The sequence below is a fragment of the Plecotus auritus genome (genome assembly GCF_963455305.1).
Source record: "Plecotus auritus genome assembly, chromosome: 9".
NCBI lineage: Eukaryota > Metazoa > Chordata > Mammalia > Chiroptera > Vespertilionidae > Plecotus > Plecotus auritus.
This window is the reverse complement of record NC_137783.1, coordinates 144,966,778-144,993,389: the sequence shown is the minus strand read 5'-3', so window position 1 is coordinate 144,993,389 and position 26,612 is coordinate 144,966,778. Positions and strand designations below refer to the sequence as shown.

The 26,612-nt window shown below is 42.2% G+C and overlaps 3 protein-coding genes across 13 annotated transcripts in view; 2 read left to right on the top strand and 1 right to left on the bottom strand.

Annotated features, from left to right (window-relative positions):
• Nucleotides 1–4,303: 4,303 nt before the first annotated feature.
• RAG1 (recombination activating 1) lies at nucleotides 4,304–7,435 on the top strand (the record flags this gene model as incomplete). Its single annotated transcript, XM_080640733.1, has 1 exon — nucleotides 4,304–7,435. The coding sequence occupies one exon, from the start codon at nucleotides 4,304–4,306 to the stop codon at nucleotides 7,433–7,435; it is 3,132 nt and encodes a 1,043-aa protein (XP_080496859.1).
• Nucleotides 7,436–17,025: 9,590 nt separating this feature from the next.
• Nucleotides 17,026–18,609, bottom strand: RAG2 (recombination activating 2; the record flags this gene model as incomplete). Its single annotated transcript, XM_080640084.1, has 1 exon — nucleotides 17,026–18,609. The coding sequence occupies one exon, from the start codon at nucleotides 18,607–18,609 to the stop codon at nucleotides 17,026–17,028; it is 1,584 nt and encodes a 527-aa protein (XP_080496210.1).
• Nucleotides 18,610–18,946: 337 nt separating this feature from the next.
• The window catches only part of IFTAP (intraflagellar transport associated protein), a 68,014-nt gene continuing 60,348 nt past the window's right edge, over nucleotides 18,947–26,612 (top strand). The window contains exons 1-3 of one of the 11 annotated variants that reach the window (XM_080640803.1): nucleotides 18,947–19,086; nucleotides 19,887–20,182; nucleotides 22,443–22,521. The gene's annotated coding sequence lies outside the window, so the exon portion shown is untranslated. Of the gene's footprint in view, nucleotides 19,427–19,886; nucleotides 20,183–22,442; nucleotides 22,522–26,612 lie in introns of those variants that run through there. The other 10 variants (XM_080640810.1, XM_080640804.1, XM_080640805.1 and 7 more) reach the window with 10 other exon arrangements.

The window sequence follows — 26,612 nt, the reverse complement described above, 5'->3', positions numbered from 1 at the left end:
GTCTCTGGGGGAAAAATACTGTGCTAGTCCAGGCAAGAAAAATGATCAGGAGCAAACTGCAGGGTCGGAGGAAATGTGTACTTTCCCAGCTATTGCCACGTATTGCCGGGATTTGTCTGAATCAGATTGGACTAAAGAGGAGACCAGTATTTCTCAAAGGGTGACCTGTGGGCCACTCACAGCAGGATCACTGGAATGTGTGTTAAACAATACAATTTCTGGACTCCATCCCTTGTCAATGGAATCAGACTCCCTGGGAGCTGATGATCTGCATTAGTGTGTGTGTGTGTGTGTGTGTGTGTGTGTGTGTGTGTGTGTGTGTCTTTTTAAACACAAGCTCCCTAAGGATTGTGATACCTAATAATTTTGAGACCACTGTAGAAACCCTGCTTTGACATTATGGCCTTGAGCCAGGATTCCTGGCCAGGGCTTGTGACAATACACTTCTCTTTCTGAAGTGGTTCAAGCATTGCGTTGCCTAGAGGAAAGACAAGAAACTTGGGGTTAATTTGTTGCTGCCTGAGACTTACAAAAGGCTTTTGATCCTGCCAGCTTTTGGATGATGGTGCCGGGCAAGTTGTAGACAATAGTATGTGTGGAGTGAACGCATGGATGAGTGGAACAGATGCCGCAATGAGGGGTCATACATTAGTCACTTAGAAATTGTGTGTAGACCAAATTGAATAGGTTAAGAGGGGAAACAGGGCCAAGTACTAGGCTGTCCATGTGTGTAGGGTGGAAAGCTGGGCTAGGGTGGGGCTGCTGCTGCTGCTGTGGTGGCCCAACCCCTTGAAGGAAGTAATGATAGTGGTCACCACCAATGACAGCTCTGCCCCGTCCAAGCCACACCAGACTGGTGTGTATAGATGACTCTGTGCCTTTTTAGAATCTGAGGCTGGACTACTGCAGAGACCTTTTGTTAGAATCGAGGAGATCAAGCATTTGCAAGATTCCTGGTTATGAAAAAAATATGACTACAAGAGAACTCTTTTCTAACTTCATGCTGTTTACAGGTTTACATTTCAGTCTCCTCTCTACACGCTTCCCAGGAAAGAAAGATAAACTCAGGATGGTGGTCATATTTGAGATTTAGCCAGGTCTGAAACTTCCCTGGGGGCAAATTTAGAAAGAAATCTGAAAAAGTGACTATGGATATACATGTAAATCTAGTCTTGAAAACATTTTCCCCTAAATTGAATTGATGACAAACATTTTAAAAATAATGTTTGTTGTGAAAAATTCAAATGATATAAGAATGAATAAAATAGAAAATGAAGAGATCTTCTTATCAGTGCCAACTCTATTTTCTAAGCAGTGGGCAAGGTTAAGACTTTCGTGCATATCCTTCAGAATCTCTGTCCTCTCAGGTACACTCAGACATGAACAAATTTGCATAAAGGAGCCCCACTATATGCTATTGTTGCTCTGTCCTCTGTGTTGTCATGTGGGCATCTTGCTGTAAAGTTGATGCATTTCGAAATTGAACGTATACATCAATACACATAGAAATGTTAAATTTCTGTATTGTTTCCATTCTATACTGCACCGTAGTTTAATAATGACCTATTGGTGATTATTAGTACTGTTTCCTATTTTTAAAGTAACAATTTTAAAAAACAAATCTTTCTTTCTATCTTCACATATGTGGGAATAACCTGTGGAATGTTTATTTCCACAAGAATAACATGTAGGAATGGTTCTATAGAATAACTTTCTAAAAGCAGATATATTGCACCAAAGACAATACGTATTTAAGCTTTTTAGAGGCATTGCTAAAATTTCCGCTGGAGATACTGCACCAATGTACGTGCCTCCCCAAAATGTATGAAGGTGTTTCGATTTCCCCATGCCTTAATTAAAGCCGAGTAATGTCAATATTTTTAATCTTTGCTAATTAGATAGATAAAAATACCTCATTAGCTCTTAAAAGTTCTATCTTCTTCTAAAAGTAATACATGGTACTTTTAGGAAAAGTAAAAAAATCATAGGTGAGGATAAAAAACAAAATATCTATAGCTTCCACAGATCACTACTATTAGCATTTTGGTGAATATTCCCCTAAAAACAAGAATAACAGCTCCCTCCCTCCCCCACCACCTTCTTGCTTCTAGTTTGAATAAACTTTTAGCAGTTGAGTTGGAAAACAATCTAATAAATACATTTGCTTTGGATGTCAAGCACTCTTTACATGCGGGTATTTAGATAAATGTATTTTGGTAGAGTCTGGTATATCATTACAGGCCAGTGGGAGTCAGCAGAGGAGCAGGGAGGGAGGGAAGATAGTTCCAGAGACCCTTCCAACATGCCTGGGGCTTGACTAACTCAACTGTGATTAGCTCCAGAGAGGGTCATTATTACCTTGGAATTCCAGACAACGAGTGCATTCAACAAAGACTGGGAAAGGAAAGGCTAAAGGAATGAAAAGACACGTGGGAATGAGGTCAAGAAAACAGGACAGGGTGACCTCACTCAGGACAGAATTTAGGGACATCAATGAAGCATAAACAACTTTGAGGTATTTGTTGGGTTGCTGCTGAAATACTTTTGAGGTTAATGAGACCTTGGAAATAGTTTGGAATTTGTTTAGTTCTCACACAATTCTGCATATGGAACAATTTAACAGGATTTTCCCTTTAACCAAGTCTTGGAAATTGGCTTTTAGCTTTTATGAAAAAATCAATCTCTGATGCATAATGCATGCAAGATGGGATGAACTTCGGTAGTTTAAAGGATGACCTAAAAAGAAACTTTGTTGGCTGCAGTCAGGATTAACCCTTGCGCTCCCCTTCCCCATGCCACCCGTGGCCTAAGTGTGTTCACCTGAGGAGTAGCTTCCATGACCACATCACGTTGGTTAGTTCATTAATTGAGTGGGAGAAGTGTTGCCTGATATAATTGATGGGTCAAGAGCAGGCGTCCTCAAACTACGGCCCGCGGGCCACATGCGGCCCACCGAGGACATTTATCCGGCCTGCCGGGTGCCGCTGCCTGTCCTGCTTAGCAGCCGACTCGTCCCGGGCCCGCAGTACACATAGGAATTTATTCATAGTTTTTTTTTAAACTATAGTCCGGCCCTCCAACGGTCTGAGGGACAGTGAACTGGCCCCCTGTTTAAAAAGTTTGAGGACCCCTGGTCAAGAGTGTTCACCCAGGCGAATCTGGGAGAGAAGGATGGTAGTTTGGAAATACAATTGCTGTTTTTCCAATTATCGGTACTAAAGAATTTTGAGAATATTGGGCTGATTGGGTCTAGAAAGGACCCGAATGGCATTTTCAGACTTTTTTTCTACAGCACTATTGATATCTGTATCACAACCCAGATTGTAGGCTTTCCTGGCATATGAAAGGGCCAATGTTTTTGCTTTTGTTATTACCAGCAGATAAATATTCCTACCTCTTGCTACAAGCTATAGAGCTAATGACCATTGCCTGCAACGTCTTTCAGGATGGCAGCCCAGTAAACACCTCCAAGTTGCTTATGGTTACATCTGGAACGACTTGAATTTTTCATCTTAAAAGTCCTTTGGAATCTTTGTATGCGCCCACTGTGGTTTATTGCAGGTTTAGAGCATAATGTAGTTTTTGGTTCGAATATAGACACAGCCTGATAATTTGCAGCAGTGTTCGCTAATTAAAACTGTAAGCAAAATTACTATCCATGATTTTTATTATTAGTTTGCATTCATAAACCTCAAGATTCACTTCATCCTTCAAGGAGTGAGTAATTACTTTCTTTGGGTTAGTAGCTTTATCATCCCTTTATGACCCATTTGGAAGAAATAAACAACCAACCTCTCGGGAGTCTGCTTTTAAAAAGCTGGAAATATATTGTCCAGCGAGTGCAGTGAGGCTAATGCAATGTGAAAAATATGACTTTTCTCTGGTTTTAGTAGCCAGTTTTTCCTTGCATGTACTCAGCAAATAACTATTGAGCACCTAAGGTGTACTAGGAAACTTGGGGAGACAGAGATGAATCACTCAAAGATTCTGTCCTCAAAGAACCTAAGATTTGGGTGGGAAGCAAATAAGATGGTGCACGAACCATGGGTGGTGCGTGCACTTTGGTACACGGTACAGAGAACAGAAGCAGTGTCAGAACGGGGAGGACTCTGTGCTCTGCTGTATGATCAGCATCTAACGTAGGATATTAAAATAGGAGGCTTAATAAGTAACTTTTTGGATGAATTAATGAATGAATATTTGAATATTAATTTGTATTCCTTCTGAGATACATGCATGGGATATTGACATTTTTTTTCCCTAATCTGACTTGTTTTCATTGTTCCCAGGCACCTCAGCCAGCATGGCTGTCTCTTTGCCACCCACTCTGGGACTCAGTTCGGCCCCAGATGAAATCCAGCACCCACATATTAAATTTTCAGAATGGAAATTTAAGCTGTTCAGGGTGAGATCCTTAGAAAAGGCACCCGAAGAAGCTCACACGGAAAAGGAAGATTCCTCTGAGGGGAAACTCCCTCTAGAGCAGTCTCCTGCAGTCCTGGACAAGGCTGGTGATGAGAAGCCGGCCTTGACGCAACCAGCATTAAAGCCTCACCCTAAGTTTCTGAGGAAATCCCATGACGATGGGAAGGCAAGAGACAGCGCCATCCACCAAGCCAACCTTCGGCATCTCTGCCGCATCTGTGGGAATTCTTTTAAAAGTGGTGAACACAGCAGGAGATATCCAGTCCACGGGCCCGTGGATGGTAAAACTCAAGTCCTTCTACGAAAGAAGGAAAAGAGAGCCACTTCCTGGCCAGACCTCATTGCCAAGGTTTTCCGGATCGATGTGAAGGCAGATGTTGACTCCATCCACCCCACTGAGTTCTGCCATAACTGCTGGAGCATCATGCACAGGAAGTTCAGCGGCGCCCCATGCGAGGTCTACTTCCCGAGGAATGCAACCATGGAGTGGCACCCCCACACACCGTCCTGTGACATCTGCCACACCGCCCATCGGGGGCTCAAGAGGAAGGGTCGTGAGCCAAATGTGCAGCTCAGCAAAAAACTCAAAACGGCGCTTGACCGAGCAAGACAAGCACGTCAGCGCAAGAAGAGAGGCCAGGCAAGGACCAGTAGCAAGGAAGTGATGAAGCAGATCGCCAACTGCGGTAAGATCCACCTTAGTACCAAGCTCCTTGCTGTGGACTTCCCGGCCCACTTTGTGAAATCTGTCTCCTGCCAGATTTGTGAACACATTCTGGCCGACCCCGTGGAGACCAACTGTAAGCACGTATTTTGCAGGATCTGCATTCTCAGATGCCTCAAAGTCATGGGCAGCTATTGTCCCTCTTGCAGATATCCCTGCTTCCCTACTGACCTGGAGAGTCCAGTGAAGTCCTTTCTGAGCATCTTGAATTCCCTGGTGGTGAAATGTCCAGCACCAGAGTGCAATGAGGAGGTCAGCTTGGAAAAATATAATCACCACGTAGCAAGCCACAAGGACTCCAAAGAGACTTTTGTGCATATTAATAAAGGAGGCCGGCCCCGCCAGCATCTCCTGTCCCTGACCCGGAGGGCTCAGAAGCACCGTCTGAGGGAGCTCAAACTACAAGTCAAGGCCTTTGCTGACAAAGAAGAAGGCGGAGATGTCAAGTCCGTGTGCCTGACCTTGTTCCTGCTGGCACTGAGGGCGAGAAACGAGCACAGACAGGCCGATGAGCTGGAGGCCATCATGCAGGGACGTGGCTCTGGCCTGCAGCCAGCTGTGTGCTTGGCCATCCGCATCAACACCTTCCTCAGCTGTAGTCAGTACCACAAGATGTACAGAACAGTAAAAGCCATCACAGGGAGGCAGATTTTTCAGCCTTTGCACGCCCTTCGGAATGCTGAGAAGGTCCTTCTGCCGGGCTACCACCCCTTCGAGTGGCAGCCACCTCTGAAGAACGTGTCTTCCAGCACCGACGTGGGCATTATTGATGGGCTGTCTGGACTGTCCTCCTCTGTGGATGACTACCCCGTGGACACCATTGCAAAGCGGTTTCGCTATGATTCAGCGTTGGTGTCTGCTCTGATGGACATGGAAGAAGACATCTTGGAAGGCATGAAAGCCCAAGACCTCGATGATTACCTGAATGGCCCCTTCACCGTAGTGGTGAAGGAGTCTTGTGACGGAATGGGAGATGTGAGTGAGAAGCATGGGAGTGGGCCAGCGGTCCCTGAAAAGGCGGTCCGGTTCTCATTCACAGTCATGAGGATTACCATAGCCCATGGCTCACAGGATGTGAAGGTGTTTGAGGAAGCCAAGCCTAACTCTGAACTGTGTTGCAAGCCCTTGTGCCTTATGCTGGCAGATGAGTCCGACCACGAGACCCTGACGGCCATCCTGAGCCCTCTCATTGCCGAGAGGGAGGCCATGAAGAGCAGCGAATTAATGCTGGAGATGGGAGGCATCCTCCGGACTTTCAAGTTCATCTTCAGGGGCACCGGATATGATGAGAAACTTGTCCGTGAAGTGGAAGGCCTGGAGGCGTCTGGTTCCGTCTACATCTGCACCCTTTGTGATGCCACCCGCCTGGAGGCTTCTCAAAACCTTGTCTTCCACTCCATAACCAGAAGCCATGCCGAAAACCTGGAGCGCTATGAGGTCTGGCGATCCAACCCCTACCACGAGTCTGTGGAAGAACTCCGGGATCGGGTGAAAGGGGTCTCGGCCAAGCCCTTCATCGAGACAGTCCCTTCCATAGATGCACTCCACTGTGACATTGGCAATGCGGCCGAGTTCTACAAGATCTTCCAGCTAGAGATAGGGGAGGTGTATAGGAATCCCAACGCCTCGAAGGAGGAGAGGAAAAGGTGGCAGGCCACGCTGGACAAGCATCTCCGGAAGAAGATGAACCTCAAACCCATCATGAGGATGAATGGCAACTTTGCCAGGAAGCTCATGACCAAAGAGACTGTTGAGGCCGTTTGTGAGTTAATTCCCTCTGAGGAGAGGCATGATGCTCTGAGGGAGCTGATGGACCTTTACCTGAAGATGAAACCCGTGTGGCGATCGTCATGCCCGGCTAAAGAGTGCCCAGAATCCCTCTGCCAGTATAGTTTCAATTCCCAGCGTTTTGCTGAGCTCCTCTCCACCAAGTTCAAGTATAGATACGAGGGCAAGATCACCAATTATTTTCACAAAACCCTGGCACACGTCCCTGAAATTATTGAGAGGGATGGCTCCATCGGGGCCTGGGCAAGTGAGGGCAATGAGTCTGGCAACAAACTGTTCAGGCGCTTCCGGAAAATGAATGCCAGGCAGTCAAAGTGCTACGAGATGGAAGATGTCTTGAAACATCACTGGCTGTATACCTCCAAATACCTCCAGAAGTTTATGAATGCTCACAATGCATTAAAAAACTCTGGGTTTACCATAAACTCGCAGGCAAGTTTAGAGGACCCATTAGGCCTAGAGGACTCTCTGGAAACTCAAGATTCAATGGAATTTTAAGCAGGGCAGCCGCGTATGAGTTGGTTTTGCAAATGAGTTTTCCTTTGGGTTGCACTGAGGTCTTCTCTTAGCACCCTTCGGTCTTGTGTGCGGGGCTTCACCACCCAAGAGGGGGTAGGTTGGAGAGGCCACCGGGGCTGAAACCATGTCAGGAATGGGTAACTGATGAGCCGATTGCTTGTGCTGTTTAGGGAGTTCAGAGAAGCAATAGGAGAAATCAGTTATTTGAACAGTAACTCAGATCAGAAGTATCTGCAGGGGACCAGAGATTAACAAAGATATGTGTGTGTGCATGAGTGACGTGAAAATCAAAGCCAAGGTTGTCAAAGAAGAATGGCCAGAGCAGCCAGGGAAGGAATTTGTCTTGTGGTTTCCATTTCACCCCCATTTATTATAATTTGTATGGAGATACAAGTGTTTTCTATATCAATTTTGTAGAATTCTTTATTTTATAATGTTCACATATCTTGGCTTATTTTACAGGATATGAAAGAGCTTTTCAGATTTCTCTAATAATAATAATATCTTACATTTGAATGGGACAATGACACTTACAAAGTGTAGTCAATGTGTTTTCTCATTTGGTACATACATAAATACCCTATAGCCAGAAAAATGTTTGGAAAATTAAACTTTTTCTAGGTTTAAATGATGTCTCTATTGGAACCTTGAAAGGTTCGGAGGTCATCTACTGTCATGGATTTTTAAATAATGAAGTTTGAAGAATACAACTGTTCGCTACAGTTAGTTATTGAATCTTTTGGTAATACATGCCTACTTAGCTATCAGGAACCAGGTGTGATTTTTATTTTTACTTTTTAATTTTGATTAATTTAGTCTTCAAATGTTTTGCTCTACAATCTCAGAGCCACAGAGGCTTCTAAAACCTGGGTTTGCTCACTGTGTAAACACAGATTTAATAACTTGTTGAACATATCCGCCATATTTTCTCCATATGAAACCTGGATCAATTTTACAAAATCCAGGTTTCCTGGTGTCTTTCCTTCTGCAATGTGTTACTCTCTCTTTTTTTAAAAAAATTAATTTTAGTGAACTTCTGTATGTTTTAAAAAATATATTTTTATTGATTTCAGAGAGGAAGGCAGAGGGAGAGAGCGATAGAAACATCAATAATGAGAGAGAATCTTTGATTGGCTGCCTCCTGCATGCTCCCTTACTGGGATCGAACCTGCAACTTGGACATGTGTCTCCAGGGTGACGCTCTAGCCACTGAGCCAAACCAGCTAGGGCATGTGTTACTCCTTCTATCATGATAAGCATATTGAGATTTTTGTAGCTGGATACCTTTGGACTTCTCCCACTTGCTAAGTTTAGGTACAGCCTGCTCACAGTACAGTGGAAGAGTTAACATTTGTGGAGTGTTTTTATTTTATGGCACTTTTAGAACATTTTTACATTTATTTTGCCTGATTTTTGTGTGGGGTAGACATAGACATTGCTATTTCCCTATTTGATGGAGGGTTAAATGATTTGCCCAAAGTCATAAGGATAATAGATACCTGATCTGGAATTTGAACTCAGGCCTTTTGTCTCCAAATGTCATGTTCTTTCTACCACAACAATTCACTATTTTTTATAAGGCAGGATCGTACTTGTTTAGGACCCACAGTCCCTACAGTTCATAATTCTGGGATTATGTTTCTTGGCGGCAGGGATGGGTGGGTTTTAAGCTATTGGTGTGCTTTAGGATTTTTGCTAGAAAGTAATGCTAAAGCTCCCAAGAGCCCCCAGACCTCTGGTGGCTTTAGTTATTTGGAAACTATTGTCTGCATCCTTAGGAATTTGGGAATTGCCAATTGCTGGCAATTTAGAGCAGGCATGGGATTTTATATGTAGTGAGTCAAAACGCTATGTTAGTGTTGATTAGCTTTTCCTTCTTTTGATTTTATTGGCCATAAGTGTCACGCTTCATACACAGTATATCAAGGAGCTTTGTAATTTAGTTGTCAAACGTGCATCAGTGACATTTTCCTAAATGATATGCGTTTGGTGTTTTTAATGGGGATTGAACCCAGTATTTTTTCATTTAATAAATACAGCAGTTTTTCTTGCTTTTTATATATAGAATATATGTAAGTCACAATGACATTTGTAATTTAGTCATCAAAACCATATACATATTTCAGTTTTCTTTTTTTTCTTGAAAAAGGAAAGTTTTGCATTTTATAAATGAATGGACTTCTAAGCCACCCATTTTCTTCATCCTGTTGAATGCTTACAGCATGTCTCTGCACTAATAAACAGCGGAATTCATGCCATCAGCCTACTCCCCAAAGCATGCTGGCACTGGTTTGTGGATTCCCCCCCCCCCCATTTCCACTCTGTTACTCAATGGGTGGCACTATAAATACTTTCCAGTATTAAATTCCCCTTTTCTAGCCTTGTAGGAACAATTTTGAATGCATGTGACTAACAGCATGATTTCCAGCACAACCATCCCTATGGTCCCTTAATCAGATCACATTTCGATAAACCCCAGGAACATCTGGCCACAGGCATTTCAATATGCAGAAATGCTGCCTCTGGTTGTTTTTGCCCCCGTTGTTGAGACCGCAGTATCGCAGACCCTGGTTTTATGCTCCACTTTGACTTTTGACAATGCGCGTTGGAAATGCAATCACATACCCCAGGGAAACGCAGCCCAGTGAGCGGAGCATTTCTTTGAAGTATGGGTGGGAGCTTCGCAAGTGCAATGCCTTTTCCTCCTGCGGAACGGATTCTACCAGTTTTCCTTCCAGCCCACCGAGGGGCACTGCAGGGACCAGCGATAATGGCTGATGAAAATTGATGAACGGTCCGTGTGAAGGCAAAAAGCACTTTGGGATTCATAAACATGCTCCGAGAAGCAAGAGCAGGAGGAATAGATGTCTTTTCCTTCCATGTGAGCTGGAATTTAGTTTTGCCTCAATTTGTTTTCACAAAATATAGATGAAGATAAAGATTTTCTTTTCTTTTCTTTTCTTTTTTTTTTGGCTGAGCGCGTGAGTCTTGCATTACATCAAACAGAATTCAAATTCCACACAGCTGGGAGCTAGGATCTGTAAGCACCAGTGGTGGTTTGGAGGAACAAATCACCACTCGGATGCAAGTGGTTTTTGATTGCAGATTTGCACGTATCTTCAGTTATTGTGTGAGACAGGGTCTATCCTTTCAATGCTGAGAGATTTTAAATGAGTGGATATTTTGTCCCTATTTTTTTTTCTTTAACTACAGTAATTTACCTCAGATCATTTTTGGTGAGATTTTTTTTTTCTTTTTGTGGCATTGTAGTTCACTTTATTTTCTTACAAATAATCACAGTTTGTTCCATGAACTTTGTTTTAGGGACAGTTCAGGTACCAGGATGAAATGGATTTATTTGATGTGGGGGGACCTATATTTCCAGGTCAAATGTTTTCAAATTCAAGGAAGCATGTGTTTCAATACTTATTTTTATATTTTAATATTTCTACTCCTCATTAATATTATGGTTACTATTAACAACTTTATGTTTACGTATTTGAAATAAAAGTTTAAAATTTGGAAATAACGGGTATTGTGATTTATTTTCAAATAATAATTTGAGTCCAACATTTGAAGAATGAAGTAACACCTTTTTTCTTGAGGGAAACACAAAATAAATTTGTTGATCTTTAGAATAAAGGGCAACAGAATTGTGATAATGAGTATCATTTATCCTAATGCAGAATGAGACAATTTGGTCCTGGATACTCGAGGTAAACAGTAAGCCTTTGAAAGTGTAGGATTTGCAAATCAGAGGGTTTTAACTCCTTTCGAAATCAGATAAAAATAAGGATCTATTCCCCAGAAAATTCACATTTTCATAAACTCATTTTGGTCAGAGAGGATGACTTGGCCGGGGCTATGCAGATATTGGCAGATCAGAGCTGCAACCCAGGTTCTTTGGTCCAGTGCTTTTCCTCGGGATAATAATAATAATAACAACAACAATGGCTACCACTTAGCAAACAGTGTGGCAAGCACTCTGCACATGGAGTTCTCACTGGATCCTTTTGGAGTTGGTACTACTCTTCTCTCCATGTTACACACAAGGTGATGGAAGCTGATTTCAGCCAGAAAGTGGACAAGTCACCTCTACACAATTTCCCCTCTGCTTCTGTCTGCCTCCCCTTAGCACTGCTCAGCCATCTCTCGGTCATCTACAGGAGACATCCCAGTTCCCTTCTACTCAGAACTGAGAGTCAGCCGGGCTGCCTCTGTAACCATACAGCTTTAAAACACGGAAGTATGCTTGTATCTGTAGGTAAATAGCATGTGCTCCAAGGCCCCCAGTACCCTTCCCTATTCCAGCAGCTGTACCCCATCCTCCAGAAACCCACAATTCAGCAAGTGACAGATTAACTCCCAGCACAGCAGGAGCCTTAGGGATCCAGCACCAGGCTAGCATCTTCTTCGATTTGCTTTTTTTTTTTTAGTAGTATTATCCTTGCTTTGTTTCACTTTCCCCAACTTTTTCTGTGGTATAATGGGCAAACAAAATTATATACATATTTAAAGGTGCAACATGATGATTTGATATACACTTGCATTATAAAATATTTACTACAATCAAGTTAATCAATGCATCCATCACCTCACATACCTATTGTGTGTGTGTGTGTGTGTGTGTGTGTGTGTGTGTGTGTGTATGGTGAGAACACTTAAGATCTACTCTCTTAACAAATTTCAAGTGTATAATTTAATATCAGTAACTATAGTCACCACCTTGTACACTAGTTCCTCAGAACTAAAACTCATAGCTGAAAACTGGTACTCTTTGGCCAATTATTTGAATACAGAGGCCCGATGCACGAAGATTCATGCAAGAATGGGCCTTCCTTCCCCTAGCTGCCAGCACCGCCTTCGCTCTGGCCGGAGCTGCCTTTCTGCCTTTCTACTCTACCCAGAAGCCTGGAACGGCTGGGGTGGTGCAGAACGCCTGCATCATCACCATGGCGACGATGCAAGTGTCCTGCCCTGCCCCTGGTCGCTAGGCGCCTGTGTATGCAAATTAACCTTCCATCTTTGTTGGGTTAATTTGCATACTCCTGATTGGCTGGTGGGTGTCTCAAAGGTACAGTCAATTAGCATGTTACTCTTTTATTAGTGTAGACTACCTTTGAATTTAAGAATGAAGTATCTTACCTGGTCAGTGTGGTTCAGTGATTGAATGTTGACCCATGAACCAGGAGGTCACGGTTCAATTCCTGGTTTGGGCACATGCCTGGGGTTGCAGGCTCAAACCCAGTAGGCAGCATGCGGGAGGCAGCTGATCGATGATTCTCTGTCATCATTGATGTTTCTATCTCTCCCTCCCTTCCTCTTTGAAATAAAAATAATGAAGTATCTCCTTACCCTTGAGGACTCAGCTAAGTTCTATATTGTTCCTGGTACTTTTTTGAACTACTTCAGCCTGTATTTTGAACAAATATTTATAGAATGCCTTCTATGAGCAGGCAATGGGTGCTTGGCACCGGAGCTACAGTAACACAGATGGTTACTGCTCACAAAGACTTTGGGGGAGGTGACATCAACCAGCAATAAACCTAATAAATGCATGACTACACACTCTAGCTGGCTTCATGAAGGAAAAGTGCCAGGTGCAATACAAATACAATATAGCACAATGGGATTTAAACTGGGGAATCAAATAAATCGCCTAGGAAGGAGGAACCTTAGGAGGAGACTGGTAGAATGAGTGGATGGAGCAGGTGAGAGGTGATGGACTGGAGAAGACTTAGACTGTGAGCAGATGCTGAGGCAGGGTGTTTAGGAACAAAAGGAAGGGCCCTCCTGTAGGAGCTGACCGAGCGAAGGTGAGGGAGAATCAGGCAGAGGCCTCATTGCACAGGAACAGGTTGATTGGGTCATGACTTTATTTTATTTTTGTTTTAAAGAAACAACAGTTTTTTTTAATGTTTAATAAAATTGATTTTTAGAGAGCAAGGGAGAGGAATAGAGAAAGAAACACCGATCGGCTGCCTCCTGCATGCCTCCCCACTGGGGATCAGGCCTGCCTGGGAATTGAACCAGGGACCCCTTGGTTCATGGGTCCATGCTCAACCACTGAGCAACACTGGCCGGGCTAGGTCAAGACTTTCAATCCTATCCCAAATGCAAATGGAAACCATTGAAGAGTTTGAGGCAGACAACTGATACAGTCCACGGCCAGAGAGGAGTGGGATATGAGTGGAATGCGTTGGGAAGGTATGAAGTGCGAGGGGATTTGTCCAAGAGTGAGAAAGGTTATGCCTACACATTTACATGATGGAGTAGCAATTTCAAACATCTTGACATGTTCTACATGTCCTCCTGCACATATCTCACGCCCTCCGACGACTGTGCCCCACCGGGAGGAGGTGAAGGGAGGGCCTGCGGGCACCTCACTCGCAGACTCATTCTCTCATGAAGTTAGCATTCCTTCCCCTGACTTGTTTCCTTCTTTCTCATGGAAACTTCCTTTTCCCTCTGGCTTTTCCTAATCATTTTTTCCCCCTGCTGATGCTGACAATGCCGTCTTAAAATACATACCAACTTACTGTTACTAAAAAAGTAAAGTGTTCCTGCATGGATACCTGATTTTAAATTTGTCACCAGTTGCTTGAAGTGTATTACTTTATTTTCTATCACTTTCCTGCCTTGCCCCCTTGCCTCATTCTACAGTGAGACTGTAAGTTCCCCAAAGATGGGGCTCCACTTATACGTTTCTTTTGCAGGTCCCATCATATTTTGTGTAGACCTTGGATTGTCTATAAATGCTTACTGGTGGACACCCCAAAGAGGCTACTCAAAAGCTCTTTATCCTTAAGCTATACATGCTAATCAGCTTTTAAAAAGGAATGTTATTGATAAGTTTTCCTATCTAGTCTCACAAAATTATGACTTAAATAAATACACATCTACTAGATTGATATCTGTAGACAGAATGAGGTAGTAGTTCTTTTAGAAATAAGATCCCTATGTTAGGTGTTGCCTGACAGAAGTAGGTTTGGCAAAAGCTGGCATTATCTATGCTAAATTCCCAGTCAAAAAGCAATATTTTATGCTATGGTGGAATTTGGTAGCATATAAATTATTTGGAATTATTGTCACTGGGGATTAGAATGGCTGCCTTTTCTAGCTAAATTTACTATGAAATCCATTCTAAACCTGTGTGACCTCTTTTCACTACAAAAGAGAATAAATTTAATCAAGACCTCACCTCATCTTCTGTGCAGTACACTGTTTTTGTGTTGTGTTTTTTTTTGTTTGTTTCCAAGCTCTGTGGGATGAGATATTTTGATTGTTAAAGATATTTGGAGCACAAGGGATGCATTTCCATATCTCATCCTTCACTTATTAAGGAATCAGAAGGACAGTGAGACAGCAACTACAGAAGTGAGTACATTTCAGTCGATATACAGTGAACTTAATTCAATAAACATTTATTGAGCATTAACTAATGTACCAGAAACAGGGCTTGGTATTAAGAATACACACACACACACACACATATATATATATACATCTATATAGGTTGTCTCACGTGTGTGTGTGTGTGTGTGTGTGTGTGTATCTCAGTGTTATATTAGACAAAGAATAGATTCTCCTTACTGGAATATAGATGGAATTCACCAACCAATTTAATTCAATTCAGTTCAACTGCACTTTAGAAGCCTACAATAGGCCAGGCATAATGCTAAGTACTGGTAATACCAAAATTATAAAGTCACCATTTGAGTCCTCATGAAACTCATAGTTGGCTAAAGTCAGACACTTAGTATGCTTAGTAAATAGTAGTTTACTGGTTTAGGTGTAAGAGTAGAAATCTTTAGATGATGCTGAAACAGTATTGAGGAGAGATGATAAAGTCTGTATAGTGTGACAATAGTTTGAGGTACTATTTAATTTAATTAAAATGTTATTCTGTAATTCTGTTACAAAATGAGTTTAAATTTCAGAACATGTCTGAAAATGACATTGCCCTTTTAAATAATATTCTCTAAAGATAATATTTTAAAAGATTTCACTAATTTGGATAGATAAAATTTTCTTATATTTGAAGAATGGATATTAATAAAAATGACCCTAGTATGTGGCTCTTTTGCTATGTTTATTAACACTATATCTTTGTACATGTATTTTACATTTTGACTCTTCCACAAAGAACTAATGAATTAATGACAATTCTGCTTTTTTAAATCTGTAGACAAATCAAGATAAGAGTTTGTATCTGCCTCTAGAAGGAATAACTCTTTTGAACTCTCTGAAGGATATTTCAGCTTTACTAGTAACTTATGCTAGTTTCTACTAACAGATAGAAAAGAAATTACTGGGATCCTGAGACTATTAAATAGTATAATTTTGCCCTTCATTGGGTAACTATAAATGTTAATAATTGTAGTGAGTCAATATTAAACAGAAGGCATTTTAATATTTTATTAGTTTCATGTAGATGATAGAAATAACAAAAAATGAAAACAATAGCACAGCAAATTGTTCAATAGGAATATTCATCAAACAACATTACTGAAACAAAGTTAACATGATTTAATTTATTCAAGTTAATTTTAGCATCTAAGACATGGAACTGTTAGGAAAAAAAAGAACTTGGGTCCCAAGGTTTTATCTTTTGTATGGTTCATATTTTTCTAAAAATTTCAGTAGAAATTTACATCGTGGACTCTCCATGAAGACCGATGACAAGAGTCTATCTTAGGCTCGTAGGTTAAGGTAAAATTCCTTTCCAGAAAAATACTTCAGGGAGGAAGATATTTGTTTCAAAGGTCATCTAATTATTGATTGATGTCTCTAAGCCTCAAAATTAACAGTCCTTTTAACTTTCATTCTATAAAGTATTTTGTTGGACCTTAACAAGCTCACTGATTTTACAATTTTCACTGGCAGCAAACTCCTCATATTAACTAGACATATACACAAATTATTTTCCCTCATTTGAAGTCTTCTACCTGTTAACTATAGGAAATCCTTTAAACTTCTGTTATTTGGGAAAATAAACAACACTATCCTTCTCTGTGAGAGTTATCCCCCCAATCTTTTCAGTGTACTAGCACTCATCTTCCTTTTTTTTCAGAGTGCTAAGCATCAGTGGACTTCTGTTCTCACTCTCTTCAAGAATCAGTTCAAGTGGCTGGCTTTGGTTTATCATTTGTACACCATATGATGAGGGATCCTTCAGAGAAAGTTCATGCAGATACTTGATAAACATTTAACAAACTTGATGATGATTCATTTTCTATTTATTCATGCCAATGGAGTCAATCTATTTATTATCTATCTATCTATCTATCTATCTATCTATCTTATTATTACTACTTCTGTATTTAAGATTCTTTGAATGAAACTATTCAGATCAGAAATTTTCATTTAAGATATCTTTGAGTAAAATATTTTCAAGTACTTAGTACTGTATTATAAGTACTTTTTACTGGTACTGAATTTCATCTAACTAAAAGAAAATACAGAAATTTTCAATAAATGAAAAGATGAATATAATTTTATCATTGCTATGATTCTTTATAATTGGTTTAAAAACTTGATGCACTTGAATCTGGAAGGTTTTTGTGAAACTAATCAAACAACCTTCTAAGAAATGACTTCTTGGCAGGAGTAAGAATTTTCCCAGAACCCTTTTTGTGGAGGGATTTCAGTGGAGGCTTTTTTAAGGGTGGAACTTGTTTTGGGGTTTGCAATGCTCTTGCTATCTTCACATGCTCATTGCAGTAATACTTGTTGCTTCCTTCTGACAGCTGGATGAGTGTGCGTTCTGCCAGATCCATGCACTGGGCATGGACCCAGTGCCCATCTCCATGAGAGCAATAGATCATGGCAGGCTTATTTAGCTCAGTTGAATAAAATGGTACCCAAGTGTTGATATCCACATCGCAAGTAGAGCAGCATGTAATCCAGTAGCCAGTTACAGACTCATCTTCCTCATCATCTTCATTATAGGTGTCAAATTCATCATCACCATTGAAACTATTTGCTTCTGCACTGAAACAAAATTCTTCTGAGTCTTCAAAGGGCGTGGAGTCCCCTGGGTCTTCTGTTGATGTCTGACTATTGGTGAATGTTTTCTGATCTTCGTTCACATCGTCTTCAGCACATTTCAACATGTAGAAATAGTATGTTTCTGAAACAGCTTGTTTATTGTCTCCTGGTATGCCAAGGAAAATAGTTCCATTACCCATGTTGCTTCCAAACCATATCTTGCTGTGCTTAATATCTGGGGTCCAATCTGGGGTTTCCATCTCACGAATCTCTATCTTCTTGTCCTCAAAAGAGATTATGTTGCAGACCATTCTTTTTTGATTTTCAAGCTGATAGCCACCCACAATGACAAATTCATCATTGTTTGTTTGAGTCAAGATTGCACTAGAGACAGAGATTCCTCCTGGCAAAACTGTGCAATTCACAGCTGGGCTACCCAGGGGGAGATCAACCCTTATTCTGTATAGGTTGGCAGGGCGGATGTTATTGGCAAGTGAATGTCCTCCTAAAATATAAATGGTATCATTTCTGGCAATGGAGACATGAAAAGAGAGCCCATCCTGAAGTTCTGGAAGAATGTATGCTGTAGAGCACCCAAATTCAAAATCCACCAAGAAAACATGGGGCAGGCAGTCTGCTACAGTGTTCCATTTTTCTGTGGTTCTCTGGGCAGAAGGTATGTACGACCGCCCTCCAAAGACAACACCCATGCTCTTCCCTCGACTATATACCACATCAATGGAATGACCATATCTGGCTTCAGGAACATCTCCTACCAAGTCTTTCTCAGTGCAGCGAAAAGTAACTTTTTTGTTGTTCTTGCACACAACAGACATAACATACATCTTATCTGAAAGCTCATTGTTTGGTGTTTTCCCTCCGTGGATAATGTATTGTTGCCTTTCAGACTCTAAGCCCCCTTTGAATGTGCAGATGGCTGGGTAGCGAAGAGGAGGAAGGTAGCAGGAATCCTTAGAGAAAACTGCAGGCTTCAGTTTGAGATGGTTATGTTTTACATCAAAATGGAAAACTCCAGTGGGGCAGGACCTCTTGGGCCAGCCTTTTTGGCCAAAGAAGAAAACTTGTCCATCAAAATTCATTAGTGAGAAGCCCGGTTGAATTAAGGCTATGTTATTACTGACTGTAACCATCTGTAGTGACATATTTTCTGATTGTGGATAGTTCTTCTATCTGAAAGAATTACAAAAAAAAAAAAACTTACTACAACTCTTTATATAAATAACAGTGTTTCGATCCCCTCACACGAAGAAAGCAAGTTTTAAACAAAAGTTCTTCCACAAGCTTGTAGTGGGACTGAATTAGCAAAATCCAGGCAGTTAGGTAAGCAAAGAGCCACAGAACCTTCCTGTCTAATACAAAGCAAGCAGCTGGGACACGTTTTAGACATGGACAATCCTCCCTTAGATTCTTGGGAATTGTAGTCCTTTTTCCTTAAAACTCACCACTTGACGTCAGAAAGAACTACATTTCCCAGGAATCAGTTCTCTATGGGTTGCATGGCTAAAACAGTTTCCATTGCTCCGGGAGGGGAGACTCCTACGACGTTTTTCTGAAAGAGGACGTCAAAGGTGCGGAAGTGACTACATTTGGAGCCAGAGCGGAAATCTAGAGATTGGGAGGTGAGAGTGGCTAACGCAGCGCCAACATCCGGGTTAGGGAAGTCTGCAGCACCAGGAGGGGCTGAAGCCAGCCCTCTGCCCAGGGTCTGGAGACCTAGGAGAAAGAACAGTTGCTCTGGCCTGAGTGGGGTTGCCTGGAAACCGGAGCCTGCAGGACGCCAGGCCGAGGTGTCCTTGCAGAGACCTGGATGCGGTGGCGCTCCGCAGAGAATCGCACCCCTGAGCATCCTCAGGTTGCAGAGTATCGCACCCCTGAGCATCCTCAGGTTGCCGGGCCTGGGAGTTCAGTTCAGGGGGGCACCGAGGTTAGAAAAGCCGTGACTGTTTGCAGAACCGAAAGGCGAGTCTCAGAATACCTGGAGTGCAGGGTAGAAACGGCCTGATAACGGTTTTACCATCCCTACACTTAGTCATGAAAATATACAGTAATTAGACTTTAAGTGAGTGCCACGTCAAAGGCCCGTTGTTTTCTCAACTGCCCTTGCTCTGGGTTTTAGGGTTCTTTTAGCGAAGCAGAGAAGATCCCTAAACCACTCTCTCTTTCTCCCCCTCCCTCCCACTTCCTCCCACTCCCTCTCCCTTCCCGAAAATAGTTTAGTGGCTGTTAATTCAGACCTCTCCTCTAGCCCATAACATTTGAAGTAATTCTTTAGTAACCCTTAAGCAGGCATTAAGCCAAGAGGTGCCACAATTATTCAGGATTTAATATTTGCATTACAACATTTTTTCCAAGGTATTTACTACATGAAGTAAGCTTGACGAATTTTTATTTTTATTTTTTTTATTATCACCTACCTTAGAGAGCTGTCACGAGCCTTAATGAGAAGCACCTTCCCTGTTTGCAGAGTGAAGTCCTAGGCACGACAGGAGAAAGGAAACAAAATAGCACAGATTCCTTGACTTTTAAGAGTAAATTGTTAATATGCTTCATAAAACAGTGGCTAAGAGTCTGGACTCTGAAGGCTGACTGGCTGCATTCAAATCTTGGCTCTGTCACTTACTAAGTACGTGATCGTGGGCAAACAATGTGATGTCTCTCTGCTTCAGTTTCCTCATCTGTAAAATGGGATCATTACTTTACCTACTTCATAGGTTGGTAAGTCTCGATTAATAAATTAATGCATACATATAAAGGACTCAGAACAGGACTTTGCACATGGTAAATGATAGTTGCTATGATTATACTTGAACTTATCAAAAGTAAGGTTGTTAGTACACAATTACCTGCTGCTCATGGCCGATTATATTTGTAATACTGGAGGTGATTTAAAAGGGCTTTAGGATTCGGGAATCTGGTCGGTAGGTATAGACTGGTAATTATTTTTAGATTAATGAGAATTGGATAAGCATATGCAATGGAGATGCTGATGATGAGTTCAAATTAGATAAAAGGAAATATTTTATCCTTCTTGTTACCCTTTCTGTAACCCCTCATTAAATATGCAAGCTTATATTGGATTGTCTGAGTCCAAGTCTGGGCTCTAAAACTAGTTGCTCTAGAACCATCTTGGACAAGTTATTTTCCCTCTGTCTTTTCATATTTGTAAAATGAGGATAATATTAGTATCTATATATTGGTTTTTAAAAAATATATTTTTATTGATTTCAGAGAGGAAGGGAGAGGGAGAGAGAGACAGAAACATCAATGATGAGAGAGAATCATTGATCGGCTGCCTCCTGCACACCCCTTGCTGGGGATTGAGCCCAAAACCTGGGCATGTGCCCTTGACTGGAATTGAACCCAGGACCCTTCAGTCCAAAGGCCAATGCTCTATCCAAGAGCAAAACTAGCTAGGGCTACATTGGGTTGCTTTGAAGATTAAATGGGGTAATGTAAATCCCTGTGTATGTAAATCTCATAGCACAGTGCCTGGAAAATATTCAGTAAATGTTAATACTATAATTTATTTTTATCCCCCCTCCAAAGGTTCCGGGGACCATTTAGGATCTATGGTCAGTCTGAGATATTGGTGGGGCTTTCTGCCTTTAAGCCCTTCTGTAGGCAGATGTAATTAATTGCTAAATATTCTTTCTACCCATTAGTTTTAGTTGGGAGGGTCCTCAAGGTGAGATCTTTTAATCACCATCCTGTGCGTTATTAAACCAAGTGAGAAATGCATGGTGAGTGAGACGGACTGTTGCTAAAGTGATGAAAGCAAGCCTCTCTCTTCCTCAGACCACAGTGGTCTGTAGGTTCAGCGGCTTGCCCTGCTTTTGAAATAATGCGGGCAAGCGTTTTCTTTCTTTGTGGCCTACCCAAGTTTACATAAGAGAAGGCACCTGTGCCACTAAGAAAATGGAAAAGGAACTAAAAGGAAAAACTGTGGACCCCCAATTCCGTAAAGGCAAACCCTAAGTGATGATGGTCACAGAGTTGCCCACTTTTGGGTGGAGGGAGTGCTGAAGCCAAAGCCCGTTTGTTTGAAACATGGATGAAGGCTGTTATGAGCATATAAAGCAACCCATCCAGGGTGAACTTACTTGGTTTTAAGCAGCAAGCTTTAAAAAACCTGTTTTCATTGTAGCCTGTTGGCTTCATGTTAAGGTTGGTCATAGGGATCTTGGCTTCTCATAAGTGAAAACATGATTAACGTAGATTAAACAGAAACATTTTCTTGGGCAAGGCATAAGGAATACTACCCATTTTTTGTAGCTTAGTTCAAATTCCTAAAGGTTTTTGACCTGTTCTCTCTCTGATGCCCTGCCATTGGCACACCTCATTATTTCAGGGACCTACTAGTGAAAACAACGCTCCAGTTTACTACTGTTAAGATGAATTAACGCCTCTTGTAACACAGTTCAACTATTGGTGTAGTTAATGTTAGATTACCCATAATTAAACCATGATCAGATGACTTAGGTATGTAAAGAATAAACAGGAACATTAGAAGGTGTTTTCACAATATTTTGCAATATTTATTTAGTTTTTGAAATTTTGCTTTATTCACGTAAATGTTTTTACTAGAATAGATTATTGTATATTTTCCATGGTTTTAATATGACTATATTAGTGACATCTTTTCTTGTAAGAGTTTTTAAAAGTTATACTAGAATTAAAATAACGAACTTGCATTAAATAGGCTAGATAAAACAGGCAGATTTTGAAAAAGAAGACACTGTTCTTCAACCGAAGGAAATTTCAAAGTCAGCACATTCAAGATTCTTTTTAAAAGACAGAACTATAGGCTCAATAGACTTACACACTTTTCCCAACCCCATGCTAATGTTTCTCAGCAGGGAGAGGTTCGCTTATGCACCGTGCAGCCAGGGCATAGTTGAGAATCAAAAGAGGACTGAGGGTGTGAGGTCCGGGTTTGTAGTTTCTTGTGCCTGAATGGACTCTTTTTTCCTCTCAGAGAAAACCACTGTACTCCGAAGCATGAAAACTTACTCATCAGTGTTGCCAATGTTTTCCTGATTGCTCCAAAATTGCAGGTGACCTCATGCTTGAATTAACCATACCTGGCGCGGTTAATCAGGTTTGAGACATACATGATCTGATTTGTTTGTTTGTTCGTTTTGTTTTGTTTTCCTGGCAGTCAAACCAGAATCAGGTCTTCCTTGTGACATTTAGGCCAGAGAAGCATTTCTGCCCTAAGATGAATACCTGGGCTCTGATGCCACAGGAATTAAATCCTTGCAGCAGCTTGAGACCAGAAGGCCCCAGAGTTTCCAAATTCGACATCATCCCTTCCCCATCTGGACATCCAGTCCACCTGCTAACTCACACGCTGCGGAAGGGGTCTTTCCCTTACGGTTGACAAACATAGGAGCTCATCTTTTAGCTTTGGTAGAAATGAAGGTATTGGACCTACCTGAATGCCAGAGGGGCTGCTTCACCCCTCTCTGAGCCTTTGCCGCTAAACCAGGTATTAAATGTCAGCGGGACTTGGGGAAGATTCACTGACTGCCCACTCTGACCGTGGCAGGCAGAAGGCGACGGTAAAGAGAGTGTGTGTGTGCGCCTGCAGATGTTCAGGCGAACACTGCTCTAACGGGAGTAACTGACTGTGACCTTTTTTTTCTTTAGATGGTTGAGGGAGATATCCACCAGGGTGCACCCTCAAGATTTAACTATTTCCTTACTGGCAAACAATGGACACACAGCCCACTGTTCATCTGTAAAGACAAAGGAAAAATCTGGTTGAAACCTTATTTATATTTTTATTGAAAAAATTTTAGAAAAACACAGAAGAAAATGAATATCATTGCTGTGATTTAAATAAATACTATTATGACTCAAATGGGAAATTATTTTTTCTAAAGCAGTGACTATAACTAACATCCTATCTAATAAAGAGGGAACATGCTAATTGACCATCACTCCATCACAAAGATGGCTGCACCCACAGCTGAGGCCAAGTTCCCATAAGGAGCCTTAACGAGCAATCAGCAGGGACCTGAGGCTACGCCCTCCCCCGCCCCTGTGGGGCTTGACAGGGGACCTCAGGCTGTGTCCCCGACCCGGCAGGGCTAGACAGGGGATCTCAGGCCGTGCCCCCCACCTGGCAGGGCTTTACAGGGGACCTCAAGGTGCGCTTCCTGTCCTTGTGCTGGGCTAGGGGACCTCAGGCTGCTCCCCCCACCCCAGCGCCAGGCTGGGGGACCTCAGGCCGCGCCCCCCACCAGGTGGGGCTTGACAGGGGACCTCAAGGTGCACCCCCAGTGCTGGGTCAGGGGAACTCAGGCTGCGCCTCCCGCCCAGCAGGGCTTGACAGGGGACCTGAGGCTGCACCCCACTGCCTGGCTGGGCTTGATGGGGGACCTCAGGCCATGCCCCCCACCCTGTGAGGCTTGACAGGGGATCTCAGGCCGTGTCCCCCACCTGGCGGGGCTTGATGGGGGACCTCAAGGCATGCCCCCTGCCCCAGTCTGGGCTGGGGAACCTCAGGCCACGCCTCCTGTCCTGGCACCGGGCCAGGGGACCTGAGGCTACATCCCCTGCCTGGCGGGGCTTGACAAGGGTGGGACTGGCCGGGTCTGGATCTTGCCCAATGGGGGTGGGGTGGGGTGGCCGGTTCTGGGTCTCATGCAATTTTGCGGCACATGTTGGTGGGCAGGGACTTGACTCTGGGCCCTGTGGTGCGCCCCAGACTCTGACAGGAGGAAGGTTTTCATATACATTTTACTAATTTTCTTTCATCTCTGACACTTCTATTATAGAGAAAGGGCAAATAGCAATATTAAATTATTTCCTCTAATTAATCCCCTTTTAATTTCATGCACTGGGCCACTAGTTGTTAATAATTAAAAAATATATATTTATTGATTTCAGAGAGGAAGGGAGAGAGAGAGAGAGAGAGATAGAAACATCAATGATGAGGGCGAATCATTGATGGGCTGCCTCCTGCATGCCCCACACTGGGGATCAAGCCTGCAACCTGGGCATGTGCCCTGACTGGGAAATGAACCATGACCTCCTGGTTTTTAGGTCGATGCTAACCACTGAGCCATGCCAGCTGGGCCCATTGTCAGTCACTTTGACTTGGAATTGTTCTTTGACGGTTTCATTTTCTCTAATGTAAGCCTCAGAAAGGAGTTCCAGTTATTGGAGACCTATTACTAGCTTATATCAGGGAGCTGCTGTGTAATGTTGTACAAGGGAATGATCGAGACAGTGGGCTTTGGAGTCAAGCTGACCTGATCTTCTCTGCTCGCTCTGCCATTTCCAGGTGGAGTCTCCTTAATCTCTAAGCTTCTTTCCTCATCTCTAAAATGGGGATAATAGAAATATTTACATTAAACGGTTGTTGCAAATGATTAAATGAGATATTGTATTTAGAGTGCCCATCCAACTATGTTGGTAGCCTCTCCCACTCCCACCCCAAAATTTCACAAAGGAAGAATAAATGACAGGTGGCAAAAGTTGACTTAATTTTTGAATAGACTTTATTTTTTAGAGGAGTTTTAGGTTCACAGCAAATGGAGTGGACGTTACAGAGATTCCCATATACCTCCTGTGTCACTCATGCATAGCCTTCCTCATTATCAACACCCCCACCAGAGGTACATTTGTTACAATCGATGGACCTTCAGTGACACATCATTATCACCCAGAGTCCGTACTTTGCATCAGGTGTGGTGTAGTCTGTGGGTTTGGACAAATGTAAGATGACCTGCATCTTCAGTTATGGTATCATATAGGATAGGTTCACTACCCTAAAATATCCTGTGCTCTGTGTCTTATACCTCCCTCCCTCCTCTCTTTACTGTTCCCGTAGTTTTTCCTTTTCCCAAATGTTATATGCAGGCATACCTAGGAGATATTGTGGTTCCAGACTACTGTAATAAAGTGAGTATCGCAATAAAGCGAGTTATGATCATTTTGCTGGTGGAGGGTCTTGCCTTCAATTTGCAAAAAAAAAAAAAAAAAAAAAAAAAAAGAAACATTTGTGACGCACAATAAAGTAAAGCACCGTAAAATGAGGTGTGCCTGTAGTTGGAATCACACAGTATGTAACCTTAAAGGTTACTCTATGTCTTTTCCTGGCTTGATAGCTCGTGTGTGTGTGCGCGCGCGCGCACGCGCTAAATAATATTTCATTGTCTGTATGGACCACTGTTTATTTATCCACTTTCCTACTGAAGGGCATCATAGTTGTTTCCAGGTTTGGGCATTTATGAATAAAGCTGCTATAAACATCCATGTGCCCGTTTTTGTGTGGGCATAAGTTTTGGCTCCTTTGGGTAAATACCAAGGAGTGGGATTGATGGATCATATGGTGAGTGTATATTTTGTTTTGTAAGAAAATGCCAAACTGTCTCCCAAAGTGGCCGTGTGATTTTGCATTCCCACCAGCCATGCACAGGAGTGCCTGTGGCTGCACATCCGGTGTTGTCAGTGTTCTGGATTTTGGCCATTCGGAGGGCTGTATAGTGAGTGGTATCTCATTGTTTTAATTTGCATTTCCCTGATGACATGTTATGTGGAGCATCTTTTCCTGTGCTTATTTGTCATCTGTATAGCCTCTTCGTTGAGGTGTCTGTGAAGGGCTTTAGCCTAGTCTTTAAATTGCATTGTTTTATTGTTGAATTTTAGGAGTTCTTTTTGTATTTGGGATAACATTTTATCAGATATGTCTCTTGCAAATATTTTCTCTCAGTCTGTGGCTTGTGTTCTCATTCTCTTCACAGTGTCTCTCAGAGCGCAGAAGTTTTTAATTTTAATGAAGTCTCTCTTATCAATGATTCCTTTCATAGATGATGCCTTTAGGGTTGTATCTAAAAAGTTGTCGAGATACCCAAGGTCATCTAGGCTTTCTTCCACGTTTTCTCCGAGGAACTTTATGGTTTGTGTTTTACATTTAGGTCCACGGTCCATTTTAAGTTAATTCTTGTGAAGGGTGTACTGTCCGTGGTTAGATTAATTTTTTTTTTGCATGTGGATGTCCAGTTGTTCAAGAATCATTTGTAGAAAATACTGTCCATGTTACATTGTAGTATCGCCTTCGCTCCTTTGTCAGAGGTCAGTTAACTGTATTTGTGTGGGTCTATTTCTGGGCTGTCTGTTCTGTTCCATTGACCCA